The sequence below is a fragment of the Rhinolophus sinicus genome, linkage group LG12 (assembly GCF_036562045.2).
Source record: "Rhinolophus sinicus isolate RSC01 linkage group LG12, ASM3656204v1, whole genome shotgun sequence".
Taxonomy (NCBI): domain Eukaryota; kingdom Metazoa; phylum Chordata; class Mammalia; order Chiroptera; family Rhinolophidae; genus Rhinolophus; species Rhinolophus sinicus.
Genome location: NC_133761.1, coordinates 6,801,997 through 6,828,237, shown reverse-complemented (window position 1 = coordinate 6,828,237; position 26,241 = coordinate 6,801,997). Strand labels below are relative to the sequence as shown.

At 42.6% G+C, this 26,241-nt stretch overlaps 1 protein-coding gene across 2 annotated transcripts in view; it reads left to right on the top strand.

The window, feature by feature from the left end:
• Positions 1-2,389: 2,389 nt before the first annotated feature.
• Positions 2,390-26,241, top strand: part of EFR3A (EFR3 homolog A) — a 79,519-nt gene continuing 55,667 nt past the window's right edge. For both annotated transcript variants that reach the window (XM_019723947.2, XM_019723956.2), the window contains exon 1: positions 2,390-2,627. In XM_019723947.2, the coding sequence (XP_019579506.2) occupies positions 2,618-2,627 (10 nt within the window). In that variant the 5' untranslated portion in view covers positions 2,390-2,617. The remainder of the gene's footprint in view (positions 2,628-26,241) is intronic.

Here is a 26,241-nt window from a genome sequence, read left to right as displayed (position 1 = left end):
CTTGATCTAGAGGATTTGATAGGGAAAGGGGGTCCACAGTGTCACCAAACGCCTATGTGTACAGGCTAGGAAAACACTTAGGTGTCATATGTGTGATCCATCAATTATGTTATTATTCCTGACTTTCAGCTGTCCTTCCTCAGACTCTTTGGCTGTAGATTTTATTTCTGGCAACAATACAAAACCAAAAGACCAAGGGGATTTAAAAAAAGAAGAAGAAGAACCAAATCCATTATGGGCCACACTACCTCAGGGCCTTTGGAATTTGCATCTCTTCTGACAAATGTCATATCCGCCCTTGGCTTCCGGGGCACAGTGCCCTCTGGATCTCCTCTATCTCTGACTGTCTCTTTGGCTCCACACTCTCCTCTGCAGGCTTTCTCTGACTCCTGGCTTCAGCTTCTGTCCCTGCGCCAAGGGTTCCCAAATCTCCCACCTTGAGTTCCCTGGTCTGCCTTCAGCCTGGTATGCTCAGCTGTCTTCAGATCTATTCACTTGGATGTCTCCCTTGGGTGTCACCTCAAGCTTCATATGTCAAAGAGAAACTCATCCTCTTTTTGCACTCCCTCTCTAAAGCACCATTCTTTCCAAATTGTCTGCTGCTCTCCCAGCATCATCGATTTCTTTATTCCAACCTTGGCGTTACATAACTAACAGATGCCGCACTTTCGCTCCCAAGTCAGTGGGCAACACTTCTCACTCATTCTTCTTCTGCTAAGATTCAGCTCTTCCCTTTTCTGCAGCCACTACCAAGACTAGGCACCTAAAACTCCTTTCTACACCACTTTTTCTGTCCCCTCTTGCAAACACCCCTCCATGATTTCTCTGCTACACTGTCCACTCTGCAGAGCCCTGCTTCTGATAATTTAATGCTAACTGTCCTGATAAAGAATCTACAATGGTTTCTTAACGGACAGATTCCAGGCTTGTATGTAAAGTCGTTAATTATTTCTGTTTTACCTGTTTTGTTTTCCTACTCATTGGATAAATATGTACTTACATTTATATAGTTATTAAATTAAAATGTGCTAGCCCCTTCCTGTGGGCCAGGCGGATATATAAGTATGAACAGAACATAGTTTTTGCCATTTTCTGAAAAGGATATACAGTCCAGTGATGGATTAGGAGAGTTTGATTAGGATTCAAAGGGAAAAGGACTACTGTGGAGACGAATCAGGAGACCTTGAAAGACCTGAAGACAAAACTGGGAGCAGTAAAGATTTGATTGATAATAAAAATATGCAACAGTGCTTTGGAGGCTACATAAGTGTTGGCCAAGTACTTTGTAGTTTGGCCTTGACAATTAGTGAGACACTCCCCTCTCACCAGCTTCTGTGACTCACTCTGAATTGTCGTGCCTCCCCCCCCTCCCCCAGCCACTTTAAGGGCTCCCCAGGTCTTTGCTAATTTGAATTCTGCTTTCTTCCAGGTCCACCTCACGACAAATTTCCTCCAGGCCCTTCCTGGCTTGTATCTTCATCTTCTTTCTCTTCTCCACGCAGTATTGCACAGTCTCATTTCCTAAACAGGTGAGCAGTACCTTCTAGGACAAAGGTTCTCAAATTTAAATATGAATCATCCTCCAGTGTGAGTCAGTAGGTTTAGCCTGGGCCTGGGAATCTGCTTTTTAACAGGTTCCCAGGCGATTCTGGAAAGGTTTCTGAAGCAGTTTGAGAAACAGTTTCAGACCTCTGTGGCTTCCTTCTAATTTTTGGTACAGGCTGTCCTCAGTGCCTACAAAAGTGCATGTTCATTGCCAAATGCCCCGTGTCCGCTTAGCGGCGTGACTATTTGTTATATCAATTATTAATGACACTCAGGGAGTCGAGAAAAATAGCTCAGCCAAGTGGACAGAACTCTCTCTAGAGGAGGCTAACTCCTGAGTGGTAAAAAATCTCTCTGAAAGTCACCCCGTAGATCAAAAGGAAATGACATTTTCTTTTCTCTCCAAAAATGTGCAGCCATCACCCCAAATGACCTCAGCGCGTCTCAAAAAAAAAACAACAACACAAAATCATGCCAGCCGAGGATACAAAACGCACTGTAAGTTCAATAGGGCATAAAAGACAAAACCTACAGGCATAGGTACTCAATGCCCTGAAAGCAATCCAGCTTACCCTCGCAAACATCATAAAGCGGTGCAACTGTAAGAAACAAATATTGCCAATGCACCTCGAATAAGGATTAATGAAAACGAATATTACTGAAATCACGAGGGTTTAACAACAAGACGCCCTAAGCGGTTCGAGCGTGCGCCGTCCTCCCCAAGCCCTCCCACCCCATCCCCTCTGCCCCGCCCACCTGCCTCCCAGACCCGGAGTTGTCCGCTCCTGGGCGGAGCTCGGCCGCCCGGTGGGGGCGGGGCCTGGTCGGCGTCGACGTGATGACGTCAGGGCGTGGGACGCCCAACGCCTCGTCCGGCGCGGAGCTGGGCCGGCCCTGGCGGCTGTTGCGGGTTTCGTTACGTGAGCCGCGGGGTCCAAGTCCATTCCCTCCGCCCTTCGCCCTTCGCCTCCTCCGGGCATCGGCCCGGCGCCGGCGCGTCATGGTGCCGTCAGCGCGCCCTGCGCGTCCCCGCTGAGCCTCTGCACGGCGGCGAGTGCGGCTCGGGGTCACCATGCCTACCCGTGAGTGGCCGGCAGGGGATCGGGCCGGGCGGGGGGCGTTGGGGCGGCGGCCTGCTGGGCGCCTGCTTGGGGGTCGTCGCCGGGGCGGCGGGGAAGCCGGGAGAGGCTGGGGAGAGCCAGGAAGCGGCCGCGACCGGCCGAGCTAGTTTCCTTTTGGCTGAGCCTTCCGGGGGTGGAGGGGGTGGCGTGAGCCCGTTGCACAGACGGGGAAACTGAGTCCCCGAGCGTTAAGGACGCAGGGTTTACAAGCGGCAGAACTGGTAGTAACCTAGATCTGGGGGACTTCAGAGTCCAAGGTCCTCCCCCAGCCCTCTGCCGAGCTCAGTGGAACTTGATGGAAATGCTGAAAATAACCGCGGGCTCTGGCTTTCTCACTTCCTCGGGGACCAGGCGTCGCCTGGTGGGACGCACCGGCCCGGGGTCCGGGCCCGACCCGGAGTCCCAGCAGCCTTGACTTTCTCGCTCTGTAACACGTCCGGGGTGGGTGAAGCAGGTGATCTTTGGGGAAGTTGTTAGGCTTAGATGCCCCCAAGTGTGGCTGTTGGACCACCTGCTTCCGAGTCACCTGGCAGCTCCTTAAAAATGACGGTTTAGGGCTCCTCCCCAGGCACTTCGAGTAAAATTCCGGAGCTTGGGGTCCCGGAATCTGCATGTGTAATAAGTGTCCCATATGTTATTCAGGGACCCTAAAGTTTGAAAATCACTGGGTGTTGCAGGCATTTTGGACAGACCGGGTGCTACCGTACTCCTCGTGACCCATTTTAAAACGATCCAGAGACTCGCAGTATGACTTTAAACTCAGCGTGGAGTATATTCTTGGAGGCTAAGCAATTGTGTATCTCATGAATGCTACTAGTACCTTAATTGGAGTTATTTTGGGGAGCCGTAGACTCTTTCAGAAAGCACCGTCCAGGATGGACGCCTGACCGGAAGCTGCTGAGACACATTCTGTGGTCCCGTCACTTACATTCGTTCAAGCAGTATTTTTCAACATTCACTCAAGTATGGATTTCAAGATTGCTTCACTAAATGATCTTTTCAAACCTACAAACCTTTAATTTGACACGTTTCTCTAAAACCCTTTTTTATCCTCCCCTTTCAAAGAATCAGTAAGAAGCGTTTTGATTTTCAAAGCCTGAATGAGAATGGAGAGGAAGAAATGTTGAAGTTTATTAATCCCATCGTTTTATTTTATTTTGCGTGTCAGGAGGCTGAGCCTCACTGAGTTTCAGTAATTTGACTAAGGTCACATGTGGAATAGAACCGGGACTTGAACACAAATTTGGGTGCTATAACCCGTGACCACAGTGAGCATAGATAACGTTTACTTTCCCTCGCACACTATTGGTGTGTGAATTAGGTGCTTGGTATATAGACACAGACTTAAACTTTTTAGTAAACTGTGTACATGAAAGGGCTCTTTATTTGACAGGTAACTTGCCTCAAAACAGATCCAGTGAAATGTGCTCTATATGAAAAGTTACTGGGTGTTGGCTAAGGGAAACGGAAACTCTTAACCATTGTTTACTGTTAAACTATGCTTTCGGTAGAAGTACAATTTGTGGTTAATGCTTTGTCTTCTCATTTGGATACTGGCATTGACAGCTGGCCAGGTTTGTTAGGTTGTGATAGTGTGGACACGCCATGTTTGTTCTTTTTCTATTGATGACGCTAATTTTTTTTGACTTTTCAATCCATTCTTAGGAAAGAAGTGTAGAATATAAATCAATTTTGGAGGGAAGGCTGGATGCGGGTTGACATGCTTCTGTTTAGAAACACATGACAAGTAAACTTGACCTACTACAGGCTGTTGAACCTTTTGTGTCTGTTCATTCTCTCTCCCTCTCCCAGCACCCATGTACGCTGCCAGAGTTACAGCTGAAGAATTTTCTTTCTTACAGTGACCTTTGGCTTGACACTGTTTTGGTTGCTACCAGATCTCATTTTTTAATCTGTCCCCACTCTCGGGGCCATAGGTCTGCATTAAAGATGATGTAGGTGGTGGGAGATAAGGCCAGAGAAAGAGATAGGAGCCAGACTTTGAAGGATTTTATATGCCATGCAATTCACTTGACTAAAATTGTGTTCAAGGTGTCACAATCCCATTACAGTGATTCCTGTTTTATAGGCATACTAATAGTTTTTATAGGCTTAGGAACAGTTTCCAACTTACTGGTTACTTTATAAAAACTTAAAATTTGCTATTAGTAATAGGAATTATTAAATACTGATTGTGTGCCAGGCAGTATACTTTGTACTTAACGTGAATTATCTTATTTAATGATCTCCCACTTTGAGAGAGTCCCTATTTGACCTACTGTAGAAGCAGAGATTGAAGTTGAAGGAAGTTAAGTAACATGCTTACTGACAGTGGCAGAGCTGGGATTGCAACTAGATGGGTCTGACTTCAAAGTCCCGCTTTTTATTTTCATACTGCACTGCTCTGAGCCAGGCAGGAGTTGAATGCACAGTCATCAGATACTATCTGTTTCTTTTAACACTGTCACTTTTGCTTGCATTGTGCCTTGTTACATAATAGGTGCTTGGTAAATATTGAATAAGGGATCGATTGAATCTTAACTAGTCAGAGAAGTTATTCTTTAGATACCATAACCGGAAATAACTTTTTCCCCATAAAAACAGTGTTGTAAAATTTTTATAATTTATGATTAGGTTCTCAGCAGGCCTGCCTGTCACGTTTGCAAGGCCTGAGACAGCAGCACAAACGAGGAGGCCTGCAAGTCAGACTAAATCAGGGTTACTCAACCTTTACACTCTCCGTGTCTTGGAGCGGATAATTTTGTGTTTGGGCGGTGAGGGCCCGTCCTGTGCATGGTAGGATGGTCAGCAGCGTCTCTGGCCTCTACTTCATAGAAGCTAGTAGTAATCCTCCCTGTCCTCCAAAGTGGTGACAACCAAAAAATGTCTCCAGACATTGCCAAATGTTCCCCTGGGGGCAGAATTGTCCCTGGGCGGAGAACCAGTGACCTAAATACCTGAATGTTATAGATGAAGCTGTGCCTGCAGCCTGGCCTCTCTCCCACCTGGGGTCCCTGCAGGCTGTTGCCCACAGATTGCCTTCTCCACCTGGCATCCCAAAGAGCTCGCAGGCCTGAACCAGTCAGTCGTGACCTGTTGGGTCAGGGCCTGGTCTTACCTGACCCTGGACTGGCATTGACTCTGTCACGCTCCTTCGGGGAACCAGAGTGGGCAGATGCCCCTCACCCCATACCTCACTTGGTCATCTCAGGAGTTCCAGACAGTCCCAAGCGCCTCCCCACCTGATTAGAGAGGCTGGCGCAAGGAGGAAGCTGGCTTTCTGGGGAACTCCATCTGCCTAGACTTCTGCTTTGAGTGATTTGGAGCGGGCAGCTTGAAACAAAAATAGCTACAAACATCTTTGGTTTTCTGGGCTGTGATTTTCACTCCTGTGTCACTGCCCCCTCCCCAGCCCTTATAGCCCTCTAAAAGGGAAGAAAGACTTTTGTGTTTTGGGAGGCAGAGGCCCTTTTTCCTGAGTCAGATGAAGGTACTAGTTCTTAGGGGAAAGCCACGTTTTCCCCATCACATAGCTCAACTTTGATATGGAATGATCGAGTTGTTTACAGTGTGTCTGCGGTAGTGGGATGGGTGCAGTGGACAAATCTGATGCCCTGCGTTCTGTCATCATCTCCCTCCTGCATCTGTATTTACTGCTGTCCATCTTTAGGTATTATTAGCTAGCAGGATTCCAGTTTTTATTAAAGGAGGAATCGCTATGCGGGTATTTTTATTGTACCTCTGATCTTAACAGTGTTTCTGTGTGAACACTGGTTCCATTACAAACTCCATTTTCGTTAGTAGCTTTGTCTTCTGGAGAGCCCGTGTAGGAAGCGAGTACCCCTTTCTCCTACAGTGGTAGGAGAGAGGTTTTCTCGATGTCATTGAAGGAAACCAGTCCCTGCTATTCTCTGAAATGGAAAGGAGAGCCCAGAAAATCCCAGTTGTGGGTCCCGCTGCTTTTAAGGAGGGAGGGTAGACCAGAAGGTAAGACATGAGCTGTTTTGTCTAAGTTAGGGGTTCTTACATACTTTTGCAGTATGAAACCTGTTGAGAATCTGAAAGCCATGACTATTCTTCCCCAGGAAAAGGCAGATTTTTCACACACAGTTTCACGTAGCGTTTCAACAGTTTCAAAGGCACACTGCAGTGCATCTCCTGGAAAAAATGGAGCTTACCAGAGCGATGGTTGGTTGGTCTTTGACCAAAGGATGCTAATTCAGGCTGTAGAAGAATATCATTGTCTGCCAGATACATCCTGCATTCGAAATGCATCTTTCCCCTGCTTTTTAATTCCCCCCCGAAGTTTTTACATGCTTTTTTTCCCTTACATGTCTGCTAGCCTACTGAAATCTTTAAATTATAATATAGATGAATATTCAGTAAGGCTTTTCTAAAATCTTTATCTATGAAGAGAGTTAATTTAAGAATCTTAGGGTCACCAGCGAAGGAACTTAAGAAAGGGAAAAATGAAATAAAATTGAATTTGGTAGCTGAAAAGAACATTTAGTCCAATCATTGAGAGGAAGGTGACAGTGAGTGGGTCCTGTGCCCTGCAGCTGGGTAATGGTGTGGGGATGGAACCCGGCTCATGTGAATCCTGGCTGGGCCGTCTCACAGCGACACACTTCACACTGCCTTTATGGGGGACAGAAGGAGATGGGCTAGAGTAGTATAAAAATCAGTGGAAGGATTCAAAATTAATATCAAACATCAGAAACATTTGCAGCATTTATACAAGTCAGAAAGCAAAACACCACCAACCCTGCGTGGTTCAAGTACACACTTACACTTTTGTTTTTTATTTTATTTTGTTTTCCCTTCTTCCACCAGCAGCCCCCTCTGGTTCCAGCCGTTGTTTCTCAGTCTAGTTGTGTAGGACCCAGCTCCCTGGCCCAGGCTGGTATTAGGAGGCTTGTGCTCCCCCGGCTGAGGTCGGCAGCTCATGGCAGCTCTTGCTGGCTGCCGGCTGCTCACGCTGGCTTCCGACCACTCACGCTGGCAGCGGGCTACTCCTGGCAGCACACTGCAGCCCACGGCGGCACACAGCAGTCTGTGGCAGCTCACACCAACCTCCGGCTGCTCACGGCAGCCCAGCTCCAGGGAGAGCCATTGTTCACAATCTTAACTGTAAAAGGTGCAGTTCACTGGCCCATGTGGGAATCGAACTGGCGATCTCGGCGTTAGGAGCATGGTGCTCCAACCACCTGAGCCACCGGGGCTGGCTCCTACGCTTTTAAAAGTCTACAAACGCTTGATAAAGATTTAGGGGGAAATGGTTCAATTTCACTAATAAAGAAATACTAATTAAAAGCTGAAATTATGTTTGGATTGTCAGATTCCTGCAGACTTTTTAAAACAATAACAGACAGAGGCAGTGAGATGCAGTAGAAGAGGCAGAAGTTCACATTGGTACAACTTTTTAGGAAAGTGATTTGGCAGTATTTTATCAAGTGCTCTGACAATGCTCCTGCTTATTACCCCAGTAATTCCACTTTGGGAATCTGTCCTTTATGATTAAAAACATGGACTGCTCCAAGATTTCTGCACTGAGATGTCTGTCACAGTACTTTTTAGAAAATAGTGAAAACCCAGAAAAATTCAATATCCAATAATGGGGAAATGGTGCAAATTGAATATAGAACATCGTTACCACAAAATATCTTGTAACCATTTAAAATCATACTTATGAAGGTGCTGGGATTATGAGTTTTTCCGTCTCTATAATTTGTGTTTTCCAGATTGTCTGCAGGTAGCATATATTCTCCAATCAGATGCTTAAGATTTTGCACAGCTTTAATGTAATTTTTTCAAAATTTCCATAGTTCTTTTAAAAACCTGAAATGAAACATTACAAATGTTATCCCGACCTTGTGCTTCCTTTAGCTCATGGAAACTGATGAAACTGATGCAACGGACCTCACATCTGGCTTAGGAAGACAGTGCCTTTGCTGTCTGCCTGCTGTTGCTGCCTTGCCAGGAAGTGTAAAATTCTGTGAATGACTTTGAGCAATAGTCGGTGAAATCTGTTGTTCCTGAGTAAGAAGCAAAGAAATGGGGCGTTTTTCCCTTATCATTGGTATTTTATTCTGAAAGGAGAAAGACATGATTTCTGATTTATTAAGTGATGGTGTCAGTGATGAAAATCTGAAAGGTTGAGGTGAATCATTATGTGTGGGTTCATTTTATTGGGAGTTTGTAGACTTTGGGGTTTTTTTTGGAACGATTGTGTATTGTAGAATGAACACAATTCTGGGGAAGTATGATCACGAAATGAATGTTGGCAGTTCCTCCTGTGATTAATATGTCAGACCTGTCAAAATTCTTATCATTTGTGTTTGCCAGCTTCATTCAGTTCTTGAAATGAACCAGCTCATGTACGCGCTAAAGCAAACGGAGCTACTGGTATTCTCCCTCTTTCCATGTAGGCTGTCTTACTCTCCCTCTTGCATATTAATTAACTGCTCTCTAACTTTAGGTTTTATTAGATAGCATGATTCTAATTTTTATGAAAGAGAGAATCACTACTTAGGTTTTTTTCATGGTACCTGTGAATCAAGAGTTTGGTATTTCGTAGAACTAGGCTTGAAATCTTGGGCTCTACATCTTCAATGGGACTGCTATCCTCCTAAACGCCATTAATTTTTGTTTTTATTTTTAGTTGGTGACTTATTCAATTTTACCATTTTCTTTGCATTACCTGAACTCCACGGTGTTTCTGCTGCAACAGTTTTCTGGATAATACTAAGTGTTCTTCACACCCCTGCTATTTAATTGGCTTTTTCAACAGCCGTCTTGGCAATTTGCTGCAAAGTTCTCTGGGCTGTGCTTGCAATTAACTTTAAGAGGATCGCACTCCTGCTGGGCAGAGAAAATGAAATGTAAGGTGTTCAAATTTGCCCTTGTCAATTCCTGGGACCACTAAACTTTGCAGAAGGTATTCTGCCAGGATAAAGGACTGGCCTGGAAGTTGAAAGGAATGGCCCATTCATGACATCTGACTGAAATTGATTCATGAACTTAGTGATTTTTACTAGCTATTTGGTCTATTAAGTGAAAAATGATAATACTTCTCGGGGATATTGAGGTGTGGTAGCATTTATGTAATTGTGCTTTGGAGGTAGAAATACTGTATGAACGTGTTATTAGAATTAGATGTTGTCAGGACAAGATCGTTGTTTCTTGGATCGTCGCCATCTGCTGCACCTGCTTCCAGAAGACTGGCTGCCAAAAGGACACTCCAGGCAAATGCATAACAGCTGGGGTTTGGGGTCTAAGTCCCTGTGGATTTCTCCTGCGCTCTTAGCTGGGCTGGGCGATGTGAACTTCAGAAGACTAGTTTCTTCTTTAGTTTACAGCCCAGCTTAGAAGGAGACTTAAGTGACTTCTCTATCCAGGCCACCTTTTCCCTTGTCTCCCTCCTGGTTTTCTGCTTGGTCATCCAAGGATGGGAACACCTTTGGGAAACCGTGCCATGTTTGTGTTAGTGCACCAGCTTCATGAAATGGAACAGTCAGGTCTAAGAGCGGTGGAAGAGGCACGGATGTCTGCCCCAGCTCAGTTCTATTCACGTGAGCTTTCCAAAAGCTCCAGTTCCTGGCACAGGGTTCCCGTTGTTACCTCCTGAGAACTCCATGTTCTTGATCCACATTGGAGGGTGGACCAAGGAAGCTGGAGCTGCCTGAGAGCTCACGTTTTAAACATGTCTCCCACGGAAGTATAACGGATTGTCAAACGCGGAGAGCGTGCTGGAGAGACCGAGCAGGTGGGCCCGTCTGCCCCACCCAGCTTCAGCTGGAGTAGCTCTGTTTTTGTCTGTTTTATTTGTTGGTGGGATTCTGCTTCCAATTTCAGTAGGGGAGTAATATTGAGTACTTCTAAAAAGTTTGAAATTTATACTCATAGACATTAGAATATACCCTCTGATGAGAACATAAAACTTTTTAGAATCAAAAGCTTAGGAACCTAGGGGCGAAACCCAAAGCCGTTGAGCTGATGGTGTGTCACCTGTTTTGCTCTAATAATCTCCAGGAATGGGGTCGTGTAATTTGTTTGTAGTCACTTCAGTCATGGGCGCTGTCAATATGCTCTTGGAGTCACAAATGTTCTCTTTCAGCTTTTCTTGTTTTCCTGTTGGATTTCTCATAGGCATTCATTCATTCCACAGATTGTTTAGTGCCTACATGTGCAAAGCACTGCTAGGTGGGGAATACAGAGGTGAGGAAAGCAGCCCCAGCCTTGAAAAGCTTGTATAATGGCTGTAACACAAATAAGTAACTGGCAGGTGCCCCGAGAAGGGTGCTGCAGGGTTCAGAGGAGAGACTGCAAGGGGTGGGTGAGTGGAAGGTGACATTGTAAGCCTCAGTGACCTAAAGATACGAAGTGATCCGAAACGGGGATCATAGGAGAAACGCGGGTTTGGGGAGCATGTTGGAGGTGAGTCATACAGGGGAATGCCCAGCAGCCAGTTGAAGTGAGTCATTGGTGCAGGAAAGTGACCACTTTGTGTATACAGTACACTCTGTGTCACTTATGATGCTGGCCACGGAAGGTGCAGCAGTATCCTCATACTGGACATAACAGGAGTCATCACGGACATCGGACCTGCTCTCGTGAAGCTTAGTCTGGTGGGGAGACAAGTGCTGAGCCCGTAATTCCACTGAGCAGGCAGCGAGCTGTGCAAGAGCCTGCAGCTGTTTTCCTTGGCGCTGTATACACAGCTTTGATACAGTGCTTGGCCCATGGTACACAGTCAGTGTATACTTGTGGGGTGACTCAGATTACGAAAGGGGAAATGGGTTGCTATGGAAACATGAGGGGGGAGCAGTCAGAGGTTATGAAAGTACAGTTGTGGGGGGGGTGGGCCCTGCACTTGGATGGTGGTCGCGGGGCAGATTGAGTGGAGCCTGACTGCTGCTGAGGAAGTACGATTGATAGGATGAGTTGGGTGAAAGCGTGAGGGAGGAGGAGGAGTTAGGCTTCACTGCCAAGTGCAGGCTGATCGCTGCTCTGGAGGAAGAGCAGTTTCGGGGGGATGGAGATGGAAGATGAGTCCACTTTAGGGTATGAGAAGTGTGTAAGCACATTCAGGGTACATTTTCAGGAATAGCAGTGGATGAAATCACTAAAGGATCGCTTGTAAAGAGAATATAGAGGCTTAGGGCAGATTCTGGGCGACCAAGCCCGTTTAAGGATTGAATAGGCAGAGGAAAAAGAGGCAGCCGGGGGACGTCATGCAAACCTCTACCACTGCAACAAATACTGGCCCGGCGAGAACTGTGCCCGGTTCAAATGGAGGTCCATTTACTTAGTCACATTCGAAACATTTCAATGTGGCAAGTAGAAGAGAAACAAAAGCTGGACATTCTTACTGTTTGGTGTTATGTCAATAATGACTTATGAAGCGTTAAGAAAATATCTTATTTGAAAACTTCGGGACTTAAAGGTGATCGGGTGTCCTAACCATGGTGTAGGGTCCTGTACGCAGGTCCTTAACTCTCTTGTCACTGTCTCCAGGCAGAGGGAAGAGAGTGTCAAATGGTACTTGCTTGAGCGGTTGTGTAAACCGTTCATAACTCCTGGGTGGACACGCTTAGCTGTGCAGTTTGCAAGTGGAAATTCGGGCGGCTCCCCATATGGAACCTGAAGTATTTCAGGCAGAAGTAAACTCTTAGTAACTTACCATCCCTCTGCTGTCTTCTTTGAGTCTCATCATTCTGTGTATTTGAAAGAACTGAATGACTTTCTGGCAGCAGATACAGTGCTTATGTAAACTTGCTGAGGAACTGCTTTATTTTAGACAAAGAACGGAGGGGCACGTAGAGACAGGAGCTGTCACCTGAAAGCATCAGTTAGCTCTGAGTTTTCAGCATGACTTGCTTTCCTTGTACAGCTCATCTGCCTCCTTTTCCCCTCCCCAGCCATTGGTTTCTGTGTATTTGGCCCATAGTATTCACTGTAATGCAGTAAACAGGCTCTTTTTTCAGCAACACAGAAATATTGCTGCTCTTTTCGTTGCCGCCCTGATAGGGTACATGCTGGTTAATGGCTGGACAACTTTCAAAGCTCTGTATCCAGCACATTAGGGAGGGTGAGTATGTTGCCGTTGGTTTGGCTGCTGAGCTTTTGCTGGAATGGCAGTCGATTCCACCATTCTTCATTTTTTAAATCTGAAATTGCACTGCTAACCACTTGAGTATTTGCATACAAGTGAGATGCTGTTTTTCATTAATCCTTTAAAATTTTCAAGAGTAAATAAGTTTCCTTTTATAGTTGCAACAATAAAATGAATGTATATAATTGTATACATCTACAAATGTATACAGATTTCCAGGTTCTTTGTATGTAAAGCCAAAGTTGCTGTGGGTTTGTTTTTTCCTTCCAAGCATTAATGCATTAGTAGCGATAAGTCTTAATGTTGAACTTGAGGAAAGTTTAATGATTGAACTTGAGGAAAGTTTAATGCACTGAAATACGGTAGCATCAGATTTTGGTTTATGATTCATTTAAAAATATTGATTAGAAAAGCTGAGATTGCCTTTCTAAACTTTTGATTAACCTAAAAATCAATTGTGTATGCAAACTGTGACCGTGGCATATACTTGTATGATAAATTAAAAGAATACTTGAAAATTTAAAGAGGTCTTAGGCTTATGACTTTGGGTTATCAAAATCTCATGTACGGAGTGAATACAAAATGTTTGGTATCTCTGTGCTTTAGTTAGAAGTTTGGGGAAACTATATCAAGTGATGAACCTTAAAAGTTTAAATTAGTAGCTTAATATTTTTTTAATTAAATTGTTTACTTATCTAGACTTACTCAGCAAGTCCTATGTTATATTTTCCTATCTTCAAACTTTGGGTAGAGAAATACCTTAAAAATATACATTCTGTTTAGATACGTAATTAGAGTGTTACTTATTTTTTCCTTTACTGTTTGATCAGAAAACTTAATCATTTCAATTCAAATGAAAATCTTTAACATATGGCGTAGACACTGTGGGTGTTTTTAAATCTATAAGAAGAATCAATGCTGTTGGTACATTAAATGGATTTGTTCTAAAAATAATTTTGGAAGTTGCAAACACCCCCACAGATTTAACACTTGTTAACTTTATGACTAATGAGGAAATTAAACTTTGCTAAAATTTAAGTAGTTGGGGAATTTTAAAGCTGTTTTGAATTTTGCCTGAAATAACTCATATCCTACTTGTGACATATTTTGAGGATTTTTAAATAAAAACAACTCAAATCAACTTTGTTAACTGAGAAAAGCCACAGTCATTGCTTATACTCATAATGGTGACAAATTAATATCTATAGATTTAAAGGTTTATTTTCCCAGACGGTAGTGCCTTAGTTTGTTTAAGCAGGAATTGCATTTGTGGCCCTTTCTTTTTGAAGAGCTTAACTAAAAAACTGCAAGAACCGCCCCACCCACCCTTATCTTTTTTTCTCATATTAAGGTTTTCATGGTGAACACAGTAGGATAGCAGTGGGGTTTTGAACTTTGACCTTAGTATTACAACCACATATTAAGGTCGCAGTAAGTATAATGAAGGGAAACAATTGATTTTTAAAAACAGCTTCATTGGATATAATTTGTATACCATAAAATTTACCTGTTTCAGTTTATGGAAAATACTAGATTTTTATGTAAAACAAAAACCCTAGGAGTTACCTGAGCATTGATGATAAACATGAATTCCAGATGCCTCACCTTTCCTTCTCCCAGATGGTGACTCAGGAGGACTCACACCTAAGTGACTATTAGGAGACTCGCTAAAATTAAAGATACTGAGTGGTGAGATTGTGAGATTCTGAATTCCAGTTCTTTTTAACCCCTTGATTGTTAAGAAGATATTTTTATCTCTGAATTTTTAAACTTACATGGTGTGTTTTTAAGTTTAAAAATCTGAGATCATCCAGTGTCAGATTACCATAGTAACAATGTAAGTGTTTTAATTTGTGGAGGGGAGAGTCCTTAAAGTATTTCGAACTCATACTCTTTCTGTTCCTTTTGCCTTATATAAACTTCACAGCCTTTTCAGAGGGAGTCTGGAAAATGTCAGCTGGTTTCATTTTTTTACTTTCACAAATTGGAAATGCCACATTCAGGCAACTTCTAGGGGAGGAAGGAGGAATAAAAAGCTGTTCTTGTGAGTCTAGCTTTGAACATCAAACATTCATCTAGTTTTAGTGTGAAGTGTTTACCAAGAATTTCAGTAGACTTTCTTATTACCTGCGTGGCAAGTTCGTTTGGAAGGGAAGTATCAAAGCATGCAAATGAGAAAAAATGGCAAGCTACGTTAGCTACCTGAGGTCCTGGTCCCCTGCTTAACCTTCCTTGCCAGTGTGGGAAGAACTGCTGCTTGCCAACCCCGGCACCTTCAGCTTTCAGTACGAAGCAGCCTCCTTTTACTTAGAAAGAAGTGGGAACTGGGGTAGGTGTGGATGAATGAAATAGACTTCGAAATTGTCATTGGGAGACTTGGTCGGTTTATTCTGTCCTTGAGTGATTCAAAGTCTCAAGCCTGCAGCACAGCGATTTCCATTTTGGACATTAATTTGGGTTCTTAGTCCCTGCTGACTTACTTTACGGCAGTGGGTGTGTCCTGCTAAGAGCTGCTGTTCAGATACCCCTTCTTAGGCCAGAAAAACAATGTTTATTAGACTATTTCTCATGAGAACTAAGCGCCAGTGTAGAGGTTATTCACTACCAAAGGACTAAATTAGCTTTTTTTGCAATAGGAATCATTTTCAAAGACTGCCCTCAATAATTTTATAATACTTAGAAATAACATTATGCATCTAATTAAACTAATTAAATCTATGCAATAGAAATCTGAAGAGCTGATTACATTTTTTAAGACTTTACTCTTTGTGCTGTCTTAGGTACATTAAATGCTTTTAGGCACAGTTGTCTTAAACTAGGTTTTAATCTAAAGATCTCCATACTTTGTCCTTAGCTGTTACTGTGATTATCTGACAGTTTTTCCCCAAGTAATTTTTCACCATTTGACACAGTCAATAGACTAAACTCCTGATTGCATTATTTTCATGATGGCACTGCCCTCCAACATTTCAGGTTGTTCATGTGGCCTCCTGCAAAGTGAAGTCAGAACTTCTCTCTTCTGGGCACCTAAGATCGTCTATCGTTTGAAGGAAACAGAACGACATAGTAGCATATACATTTGTACAGCTACTGCTAATTTACCTTTCCAGTTGTTTTTTTCTCCTAGGTTGAAAGCTGAATTAGCTAGGCTAGTCCAGAACATGCTTTGTTCTCCTCAGCCTTTCTAGAATACCCCATTCGCTCTGTTCATTTTCTTCCTGTTGTTCAAAGGCTAACTCATAGCTCATATCTTTGCCGTGAAAATATTTGCCTAATCAATCCCGCTCACAAAATTCTTCTATCGATCTCTAAGAAATTACCTATTCTACTCATTTTGTGTTCATGCTTGGCCGAGCTCATTTTTCACATCTTCTAAGTAGCTTTTCTAGACTTTTCCAGTTAAGATCATTTCATTTCAAGACTTTCCCAGAAATGAGAGCTTAATTTCTTATTTCTCTTATGTTTTACTAATATTCTTTTGTGTGGATCTTATTCCACCCTTTCAAACATAGGAGTTTTTGTAAACAATGTTTTCCATTGCTGCTCTTTTCTGGTCCTGTCACAGTACCTTGTATATAGTACTTTCCACATAATGGTGTTCATTAATAGTCCTTTGCATTTGAATTGGAACGTCCTGTGCATTTATTTAGAGTTAGAAGGAATCTTAGAGAAATGACTTAATGGAACCTCTCGTTTGAGTCTTCACATTAACTGACAGATGCTCCTGTTGGAAGCTCTCAGGGGATTCCCCATTTGGAGTACTCGTATCCAAGTTCCGTCCTTCAAGGGCGTCACAGACCAGTCCATTTTTTATGTCATGTCCTTTAAATATTTGAGTAATACCTGATGTTTTAACATGTACTATATTACACATTCTACGATAAGCATTTTTTTAAAACCAAAAGAATGAAGATTTTTATTAAGCATTCTGAATTGCATTTACTAGCCTGCAAATATTCTGTATCACAATCCTTCCCCAGTTAGTCAAACCCAATAGCAATTCAGTTTTGCAGAACATGAAGTGGGGCAAAGCTCCCTTCATTTGACAGTAAGAATACGTACTTACTTGTAGGTAGGTAACGCATTGCACTCAGTTTGTGACCGCTAATGTGTGATGAAGAACATCCAGGTAATTCATAAAAATGATTATGAAACATTTAGATTTGATTTCACAGCACGCAAAATATGAAAACACCAAAATGTAAAAATGCTATGAATATACGTGCTGATACAGAAATCTGAATAGAGAAGTTCTCAAGAACAAGTCATTTGTTTCCTGCGGTCAAAGGGAGGAAGTCACTTAAAAAAACAACAAAGGCCTCTGTCCCAAATTTTGCTGTCAATGCATAGAACAGAGAAGAGTAATGTACACAACAGTGAACATACCAGGGTAATGTTGGTACTCAGCAGGACTTGAAATTAGGTCTGCTTTAAAAATTATGAAACATGCGTTCAAATGTTAGTTCTAAGGGCTGCTTCAGGGGCTTCCTGCGTGGTCACAGATGCAACACGTTAGTCGCTAGGTTTCCGAATGTCTTGTGTTGATTTGAAAGGAGCGTTTGTATCGTCTATGATTCAAGTTTATTTAACCTGAAATGTAGTTGTAAACATCTATGATACGCTATATAGTTGAGATCAACACAGACTACAGTACGACCGTTTTTAATGTTAAGGTAGCACGTTTTAAACACAAGGACCACACCAACGAAGAAAAGTTTAAGAAAGTTGTACCTTATGTTTTTGTACAATCGTGAAATCAAAGCCTTAAAGCTTTATTGTGACGCAGTAGAACTTTCCTTTTGCTGTTGTCTCATTCTAATCAGTTATTCTATCCTTCATCATTTGCTCAAAATTCTAAATCATAATCTAGTTCTATATTTTAGATAGAAGACTTGTAGCTTACTAAAAACTGATTAAAATAATAATGAAGTATATTAGTAGATCCTTATAAGGATATATGATATTATCCATTGGTTTATTTTTAATAAGAGCCTATACTCATTGTAAACTATATGATCAGACTCTTTTTCCACATCAAATGTGGAATCTATGGAACAGTGATTTTCAGTCTGGATATTTTGAAACTGCAAACTGCTCTGATTTATTTTTAGTCAAGATAATTCATCTTGAAATTTTAATTTACTATAAAATCTGAGATTTTCACATGTACTTGTTTTTCTAAAAATGCTCTTAATTTCTTTTTCTGATGTTTCTTCATTCTTGGAGTAATTTGTAAAGTTCTTATTTCTTTTATCCATGTAATTGGTACTTTTGTAGAAAGTACAGGATTTGAAAAACTCCTTTTATTGTGTAACATTTTCTTTTATAGTTTTCTTCTTATTTCTTTAGCGGTCTTCTTTTTCACTTCCTCTTCTGATCATCCCGTAAATATTTGCTTTCCCAGGATTCTCTCCCTAGCTCCCTCCTATTTTCCTTGGGTGATCTCAGCTACTCCATCCAGCTAGTTGCTTTTTGCTTATCACTTACATGCTTTTGGTTCTGAAATTTATATTTCTAGTCTAGATCACTTGCCCCGTACAGGATATCCCACTTTCAGTTTGTTACCTCAAGTTTATCATGTGCAAAATAGAATTCATTCTCTCCTTTTTGATACCTTCCCTCCACAACCAAATGTGTCTTCTTTGTTCCTTGGTCCTCTGCAAGCAGCAGTCTGTCCAGCCATTTCGCTCATGTGGCACAGCTTTATGCTGGTTTGCAAATTAAAACCGCACTGTTTAAAGCTCTGAGCTTTCCCCTCTTTGTGTAATCCCTACTTTTCTTTAAGACTTCATTTAGTCATTGCTTCTTGGAGGAAGGTTAGGTTTCATACTGCTGTTCCCCTGTAGCCACCCGTTCTGTCGTAGCTGTTGTCACACAGAGTCCTAGTTCTCTCTGTATGTGATTGTCTTCTCCCTCCAGTCTCTACTGCAGACCAGGGACTGTGGCCGGTGTTGATACTCCCTGCTGTAGCCTCGGGCCTGGGCCATGCTGGTCCTCAGGAAAACGCGCTACAAGAATAAACGGGGTTGGGTGTAAGTGTTTTTCATACATTCTTGACAGGCACCTATTTGTTGCCTTGAAGAGGGTAGTAGTTGCACGCTTGTCCCCCTGTGAGTTTGGCATCAATTGAGAGACATATAAAAATCAATCTGGTACAAGTCACAATACCCGGGTCAGAGAATGTGGCTTGGCTGTTGTCTGTCCTCAGGCTTCCTGCTTACTTTTCCTCCCAGTCGAAGACTTTCCCATGATGCGTCTTAGGGACACTCCAGATTGGCAGAGCCAACACGGTTACCCAGCCTTCTGCAAGGCACTGACTCCAAGTTCTTGGTAATCCCAGAGTGGGCACGCAGGCTTCCAGACCCAGACGTGCTGTCACACAGAAGCAGGAAGACGGAATCACAGAAAGAGAAACGCTTGAGAGTTCCTTCCTTCCTTCCTTCCTTCCTTCCTTCCTGCCTTCCTGCCTTCCTGCCTTCCTGCCTTCCTGCCTTCCTGCCTTCCTGCCTTCCTTCCTTTCTGCCTGCCTTCCTGCCTTCCTGCCTTCCTTCCTTCCTTCCACAAGTACGTATTGAGCTCTCACTGTGTGCCCTCCCCGTGTAGGTAGGTGCGCGGGATGCGCATTTGGAGCGTGTGTTTTAGGACGTGCTCAGTTCCTCCTTCCAGACTCACCAGTACAGTAAGTCACTCTTCCTCTTACACGACAGCAGAAGTCTTCTCTAGGGTGGGGGTGGGTGGGGGCAAGAGAATACACAGTAGTTTCCTCAAAATGTGTAGGTCTTTCTCTAGCCATTGCTGGTAAAATAATTCCCAACAACTGTGGTAATTCTAAGGGCACCTTACATACATGAGACGCGGAGAGGCATACCAGGCAGTCTTCTAGGGAAAGGGAAAATGTCTAAGGTCTGGTCACACTTTAGAAAACGGTGTGAAAAGTCTGATGATGGTAATTTGTTTTCTGTGACTTTCTGCAAATCTTAGGGGTTTAAAGTCCATTTAGTACCTCACCCTGATACCCTGATTGATTTCCAGCATGGGTCTGCCAAGTGTTCATTTATCCGCGTTGCTTACACATTCTAGTCCGCAGGGAGATACGGTGGCAGCATTTCTAAGTGACGGGGAAGTTCTAGAGATCTCAGCCGCAAATTCCAGGGCTTTTATGGCTGGTAGGCCTTTATCACGTCAGCATCTTCTGTGAACTTGTTCCCGAATACCCTAGCGTTTATCATCTCTGTTACTCATTTGGGCTCATATATAGTGCTTTATATGATTCATTTATTGTAATGTATTAGACAATCTTAAGGTACAGCCTGCATTAAACTTTTTTATTTTTTTAACGATTTTATTGGGGAAGGGGAACAGGACTTTATTGGGGAACAGTGTGTACTTCCAGGACTTTTTTTTCCAGTCAGGTTGTCCCCTCAATCCTAGGCGTGGAGGGTGCCATCCAGCTTCAAGTTGTTGTCCTTTCAGTCTTAGTTGTGGAGGGCGCAGCTCAGCTCCAGGTCCAGTTGCCGTTACTAGTTGCAGGGGGCGCAGCCCACCATCCCTTGCGGGACTCGAGGAATTGAACTGGCAACCTTGTGGTTGAGAGCCCATGCTCCAACCAACTGAGTCATCCGGGAAACTCAGCGGCAGCTCAGCTCAAGGTGCCCTGTTCAATCTTAGTTGCGGGGGGGGCAGAGCCCACCATCCCTTGTGGGACTCGAGGAACCAAACCGGCAACCTTGTGGTTGAGAGCCCACTGGCCCATGTGGGAATCGAACTGGCAGCCTTCGGAGTCAGGAGCACGGAGCTCCAACCGCCCGAGCCACCAGGCTGGCCCCTGCATTATAACTTTTTATTCGTCGTATAACTTAGGTATAAGTACAGTGTTCCAAGTACCTAAAGTACACAATAAGAAAAAGGCATGTGCTTGGTTCTTTAAATCCTTATGTAGCGGAGTGGCTCTCCGGAGCTGTGGTTGCAAAACTTGCGTGTGCATGACGGTCATAATAGGAAGGAGGGGTGGATTTAGAAATAGGAATTCTGATATCCTGTCCTGAGAGAGTGACTCAGAAGGTCCTAGGGCGTATTCAGTTTAAAACATACTCCAGGAGATGTTTCTTCAGGTGGCTCGTAGAGTGCCCTAAGAAAGCACGGTACTATGAGAACAATGTTTGCTTAGGGAGGATGTCTTAAGAGGTAACCTTTACCCTAAGAGAATAAACACATTCACACAGAACTGGAAGACTCGTGAGTGGTGATTGTGTTAGGGAAGTGGATGGTGGTAGTTGTTCCCTGGAGATGTGTTGAGTGTGGTGGGGAAATCAGCCTAATTAGGTATATATAATTAGGTATATATAATTCGACATAGAGACCGAGGGTGAATTCAGTCATTTGCCATTGCTATGATTTTGTTTGCGTCAGTCTCGTTTTTAGTAAAGGAATACTTGTTTTCCATAACATGGCTTTCTTCCAATGTGGTTAGATTTTAAGGACCATAATGTCAGGAGCCAGTTGGGTCCCTTATTCATACATGCCACGATGCCCAGCTTAGTACCTTGACTATAGTAGGCATTTTAGAAAACACTTACTTACACACGTCTGGGTGATTTCTCACTTAATGATCTTTCCACAAAAATTGTTGCATTATTTGATATTTTAAGATGGTAGTTGTATACCAGAAAGGTTGAAGCTTAGGTAAACTCTTAAGTTATTATTTCTTTTTACCAGTCTTCATATTTTCTTTTTTTCTCTCCCTTACCTCTCTCTTTATCTGCGCTGGCTGGATTGTTACTGCTTTTCCTCATTTTGTATCTGTAACTGAAAAGTTATTACTTTGTTTGATGCCGTTAGACATATCCCAGTACTCAGTCTAAGAGAATAGTCTAAGTAGGATAATCCTGGGTCCAAGGTTGCCTGGGACCGTCACGGTTGGTGCTGCTGGTCCTGGCATCATTATTAAAGCGCCCTCACTCACTCTGTGATGCTGAGTTATTTACGCACCTCGGACCTCGGCATCATCTAAGTCTTCTAGATCAGTGATTTGCACATTGAGTTCTGGCCTTCACTTGTCCATCAGAGGTCCTTCCGGGGCTCTACCAGCCATCTTTTGTGGGGTTACTGTCAGTGCCTCTTTCTGGGTTTTTATTGCTAAGTGAGGGTTTATACACCCCAGTCTTTGGAATCCTCTAGCAAGTAGCACTAATAGCATCCTTATTTTTTTATTTTTTATTTTTTCCCCTTCTTCCGCCTCCCCCCTCCCACCATTCCAGTTCAAGCCGTTGTTTCTCAGTCTAGTTGTGTAGGACACAGCTCCCTGGCCCGTGCTGGTATGATGACCCTTGCGCTCTCCCCCACCCCCACCCCCCTCCTCTGAGGCTTTTGGTCGCCTGTCATCGGTTGGCTGCTCACAGTAGCTCACACTGGGTGCCAGCCGCTCATGGCAGAACACAGCAGCCAGCGGCAGTCCAGCTCAAGGGAGAGCTGTTGTTCACAATCTTAATTTTAGAGGGTGCAGCTCACTGGACCATGTGGGAATCGAACTAGCAACCTCAGTGTTTGGAGCAGGGGGCTCCAACCATCTAAGCCACTGGGCTGGCCCCGCATCTTTATTTTTAAACAGAAATTTTGCATTTTTTATGTGGAATTTTAAGTTTATTTTAATCTTATTTTTGAACTATAGAAAGTTTTTTCTGTTTCAAGAAATTTTTGCCCTTTCAGAATGGTATAAAAATAGTTGAGACTTCCTGGGCCATTAGAGATCAACCCCTAGGTTATGTCCAGGGATTGATGTTTTTAACAAAAACAGTTTTCAAAAAGACACTTGAAGGCTGCCGGTTCGATTCCCACATGGGCCAGTGGGCTCTCAACCACAAGGTTGCCGGTTCGACTCCTCGAGTCCTGCAAGGGATGGTGGGCTGCGCCCCCTGCAACTAAGACTGAAAGGACAACTTGACTTGGAAAAAAATCCTGGAAGTACACACTGTTCCCCAATAAAGTCCTGGTCCCCTTCCCCAATAAAATCTTAAAAAAGAAAAGACTCTTAAAGAACAATATTCCACGCTGTTTCAAGAAATTTATACTAACAATTCTAACTAAATTCTAACTAAAGAGAGAGTTGTAATTTCAGTTCTTTTTTTTCCAATTCCAAATTAAAGGAGATTGTCACTAATCATTTGGCTATACACTGATGTCAGTTTTTGTTTGTTTTTGAAGAACACCTTTTCTTGAAGTGAGGTACTCCTCACTTTTTGGCTAGCTTTGTTATGCAGGTGACCCTTGAACAGCACAGGTTTGAATTGCACAAGTCGTCTTCTATGTGGATTTTTTTTTCCAATAAATACTGTAAATAAATACTGTATTTTCTCTTCCTTATGATTTTCTTAATATTTTCTTTTCTCTAGCTTACTTTATTATAATAATACAGTCTATAATACGTATAACATACAAAATATGGGTCAATCAACTGTTTTTGTTATTGGCAAGGCTATCAGTAGTTAAGTTTTGGGGGAGTCAGAAGTTATACTCATTTTCGACTGGGGGGGTGGCATACCCAACCCCACTTTGTTCAAGGATCATTTATATTACATATATTTACCAGGATTTGCTCTCGAGAAGTAGAAAATAAGTTTTTATAGAAAACTCCAAAGATTGATTTGTTGAAATATACTCCAGAGATGGAAACTTTCAGAACCGTTACTGACTGCCAGCTGTTTCCCTAGCTGGGCATTAGATCTCTTTCTGAAGATGAGGGAAATTTGTTTTTTTCTCTTGTCACTAGAGTTTTTGTTAGATTATGTTTTAAGTAGGATTTTTATAACATATTATTCCTTAGTGTCTTATTTTCTCAGTTCCGTTGTTAAGTTCTACATAATCTGATTTGCCTTTCGCCCTTCCTCTATTTTTTTCTCTCTTAGTCGTGGTCCTTAAATTTATTTTCCACCGCTGCCTACTTCTCCTCTCCCCCCAGACATACTAATTATGAATTGTGCCAAGTAAATCTCAATATAATCGTACCATGGCTTGGGCTCAAGAGGAAAGTTGTTGCTCACATACTTTTCTAAAAAACAGTTACACCTGGAGAAAATGTGATTTCTTTTTTAATTCTTAATAGTGCTCCTGACAGTATCATAGAGGGCGTTTAGTTAACATTTTATATATTAAATTTAAAAAGCGGATTGCATACGATTTCAATGCCTCATCTAATTACTTACCTCCGGAGCCTGGGACACAAGAGTGCTGTCCTCCCCTTCCAAGACTGCCACCTGGGGGCAGAAGAAGGCGTAGGCACACGGGGTCCAGGTACCGCCTTACAGAGGGGTGAACCTCATGCTGTGTCCTAAAGCTGGTGGGCAGAGGTATGAGGACTTTTCTTACCTGCTTGCTGCTCTGGTTTCTGTGTCATCCACTGGATGGTTTCTTATTTGTTTCGCAAACTAAGCCAACAACATATGAAATGGCTAGATAATGACATATTTTCTGATTTTAATATTTGCAGTATTTTTTTCCCTATGATGTCTCCAGAAGATTTTCATATGCCGTCTTTCAGGATAATATTTTCTAAAAGCCAGGATTATTCTACATTTTACTGCTCTTGTCCTTGGGTAATTCTGCTGAGTAATATTTAATTTTTCTGTTAAGTATGATAGCATGCATTAAAATCGAGGTATAAATCTGTAAGTTGACTTTGTAAGCAGGAGAATATCTGATACATATTTTTCTATTAAAAATTATAAGCGTGGGGGGAGGAAAGGACGTTGAATGTAGACCAAACACTAGTTGCCTGGAAGAAGCTGTTTTTCCCCTACAGACAGGAAGTCAGTAGTTTGGAAAAGTGTAACAGTTTGTCTGTGTCGTGCTGTTTTAGAGCCACGTGTTGCAATGCAGTGGGAAGACCCTCCTTTCGAACAGAATTGGAGCTTCCGTTGTACTTATTGCCTTTGTTGTCCTTCTCTTTTCCATGCTGTTTATGTGCCTGGGAATAAAGAACAAGTAGTGAACTTGATAATGAGAGGAGAGAAGGTATAGAATAACATGTGGAAAGAATCGTGTAATAAAATACCCCTCTAATGGATTAAAATCCTTTTAAAAGAAACACTTTCCTGAAGATAAGTTTATTTCGTTCCTGTTCCTTTGACCCCCCGTCTAATTAGTCACTTGACCCTCTTGATGCTTCCTTTGTGCCACGTATCATTCCTTTCTTGCTGAGCTCTGGGTTATTAGAAAATGCATTTTGGTTTTTCCACGTGCCGTCCTCCCGAGTGATGCTTGTGTTGTTCCATCTGACTGTAATCGTCCTTCAGTACCCTCAATTTATCTTTGTATTAGGTTGGTGAAAAAGTAATGGTGGTTTTTTCAATTATTTTTAACCTTTTAAACCACAATTACTTTTGCACCGACCTAGTATTTCAGTCTATTCATTCTTCAGGGTGGCCCACAGCTCAAGTTCCCTGTCCTTCCTAAACCCTCTCTTCACTTGAGCTTGAAGTGCCCTCTCTCTCTCTCTCTCTGAACTGCTGTGGCTCCTTTGGCCATGTGGTCCATTTGACATTGGATGTCCCTTGTCTTCAGATGTTGTCCAAATGTTATTTTAAAATTCAGTTTTTAAACCTTTGTCTTTTCAGATTGTTTCTTTTTAATCCCCTGTAGTTCTTAGCACAGTCCCCTGTACACATGGCTCAAAGTACAGGAATAACACCCATGTTACAGGCTTTGTATATGACACATGTATATGTAGATGGCATGCATACATTTATATATTCAGTATTTGCTACTTGGGAGGGGGATGTGTAAATGGGACTGTGATGTTATTAAATCTTTTTAATTGTATGTTGTTCTGACACTAACTATATGACTAACTTGACTTTTAGTTTTAACCTTGAAGGGAATATATGTGATGCGAACTCTTAAAGCGTTTTGGATACCACAGAGCCAGAGTTCTTGAAGTGATGAATTTTTTAAATCTTCTAATAGGAAAGCAGTCTGTCTCTTTTCACCTTGATTACTGATGGCCTCCGCTGGGCCTAAAAATAAACCATTAATTGTTTAAAGTGATTCAGTTGACATTGTCATCTATGTGTCGGAGGGTTCATATGGTTCTGGCATTTATTTAATGGACAGTGTACTTTCTTTATCATTATTTGGATTCTTATAGGACATACTAGAGCAGATATGAAGCTCATTTTATCCACCAGTGAACTTTGGGTCTGCATTCATTTAGTGCAGGAACGTTTTTGTAAACGTCTGCTATATGGCAGACATATACAACAATGGGCTTTATGTTGGAGTAACGTATTTTCTCATGGTAACAACAGATGTGTGCATAAGTAAGTACAATAAATTCTTACAGGTGCTATGATAGAAACAAACAGTGAGGGCATAAAGGACCAAAACCCAGTAAGCACAGCCATTCCCATTTTAAAGAATGAAATTTGGTGATCCCTAAATATGCCAGCGAGTTCTTAATCCATTACAATT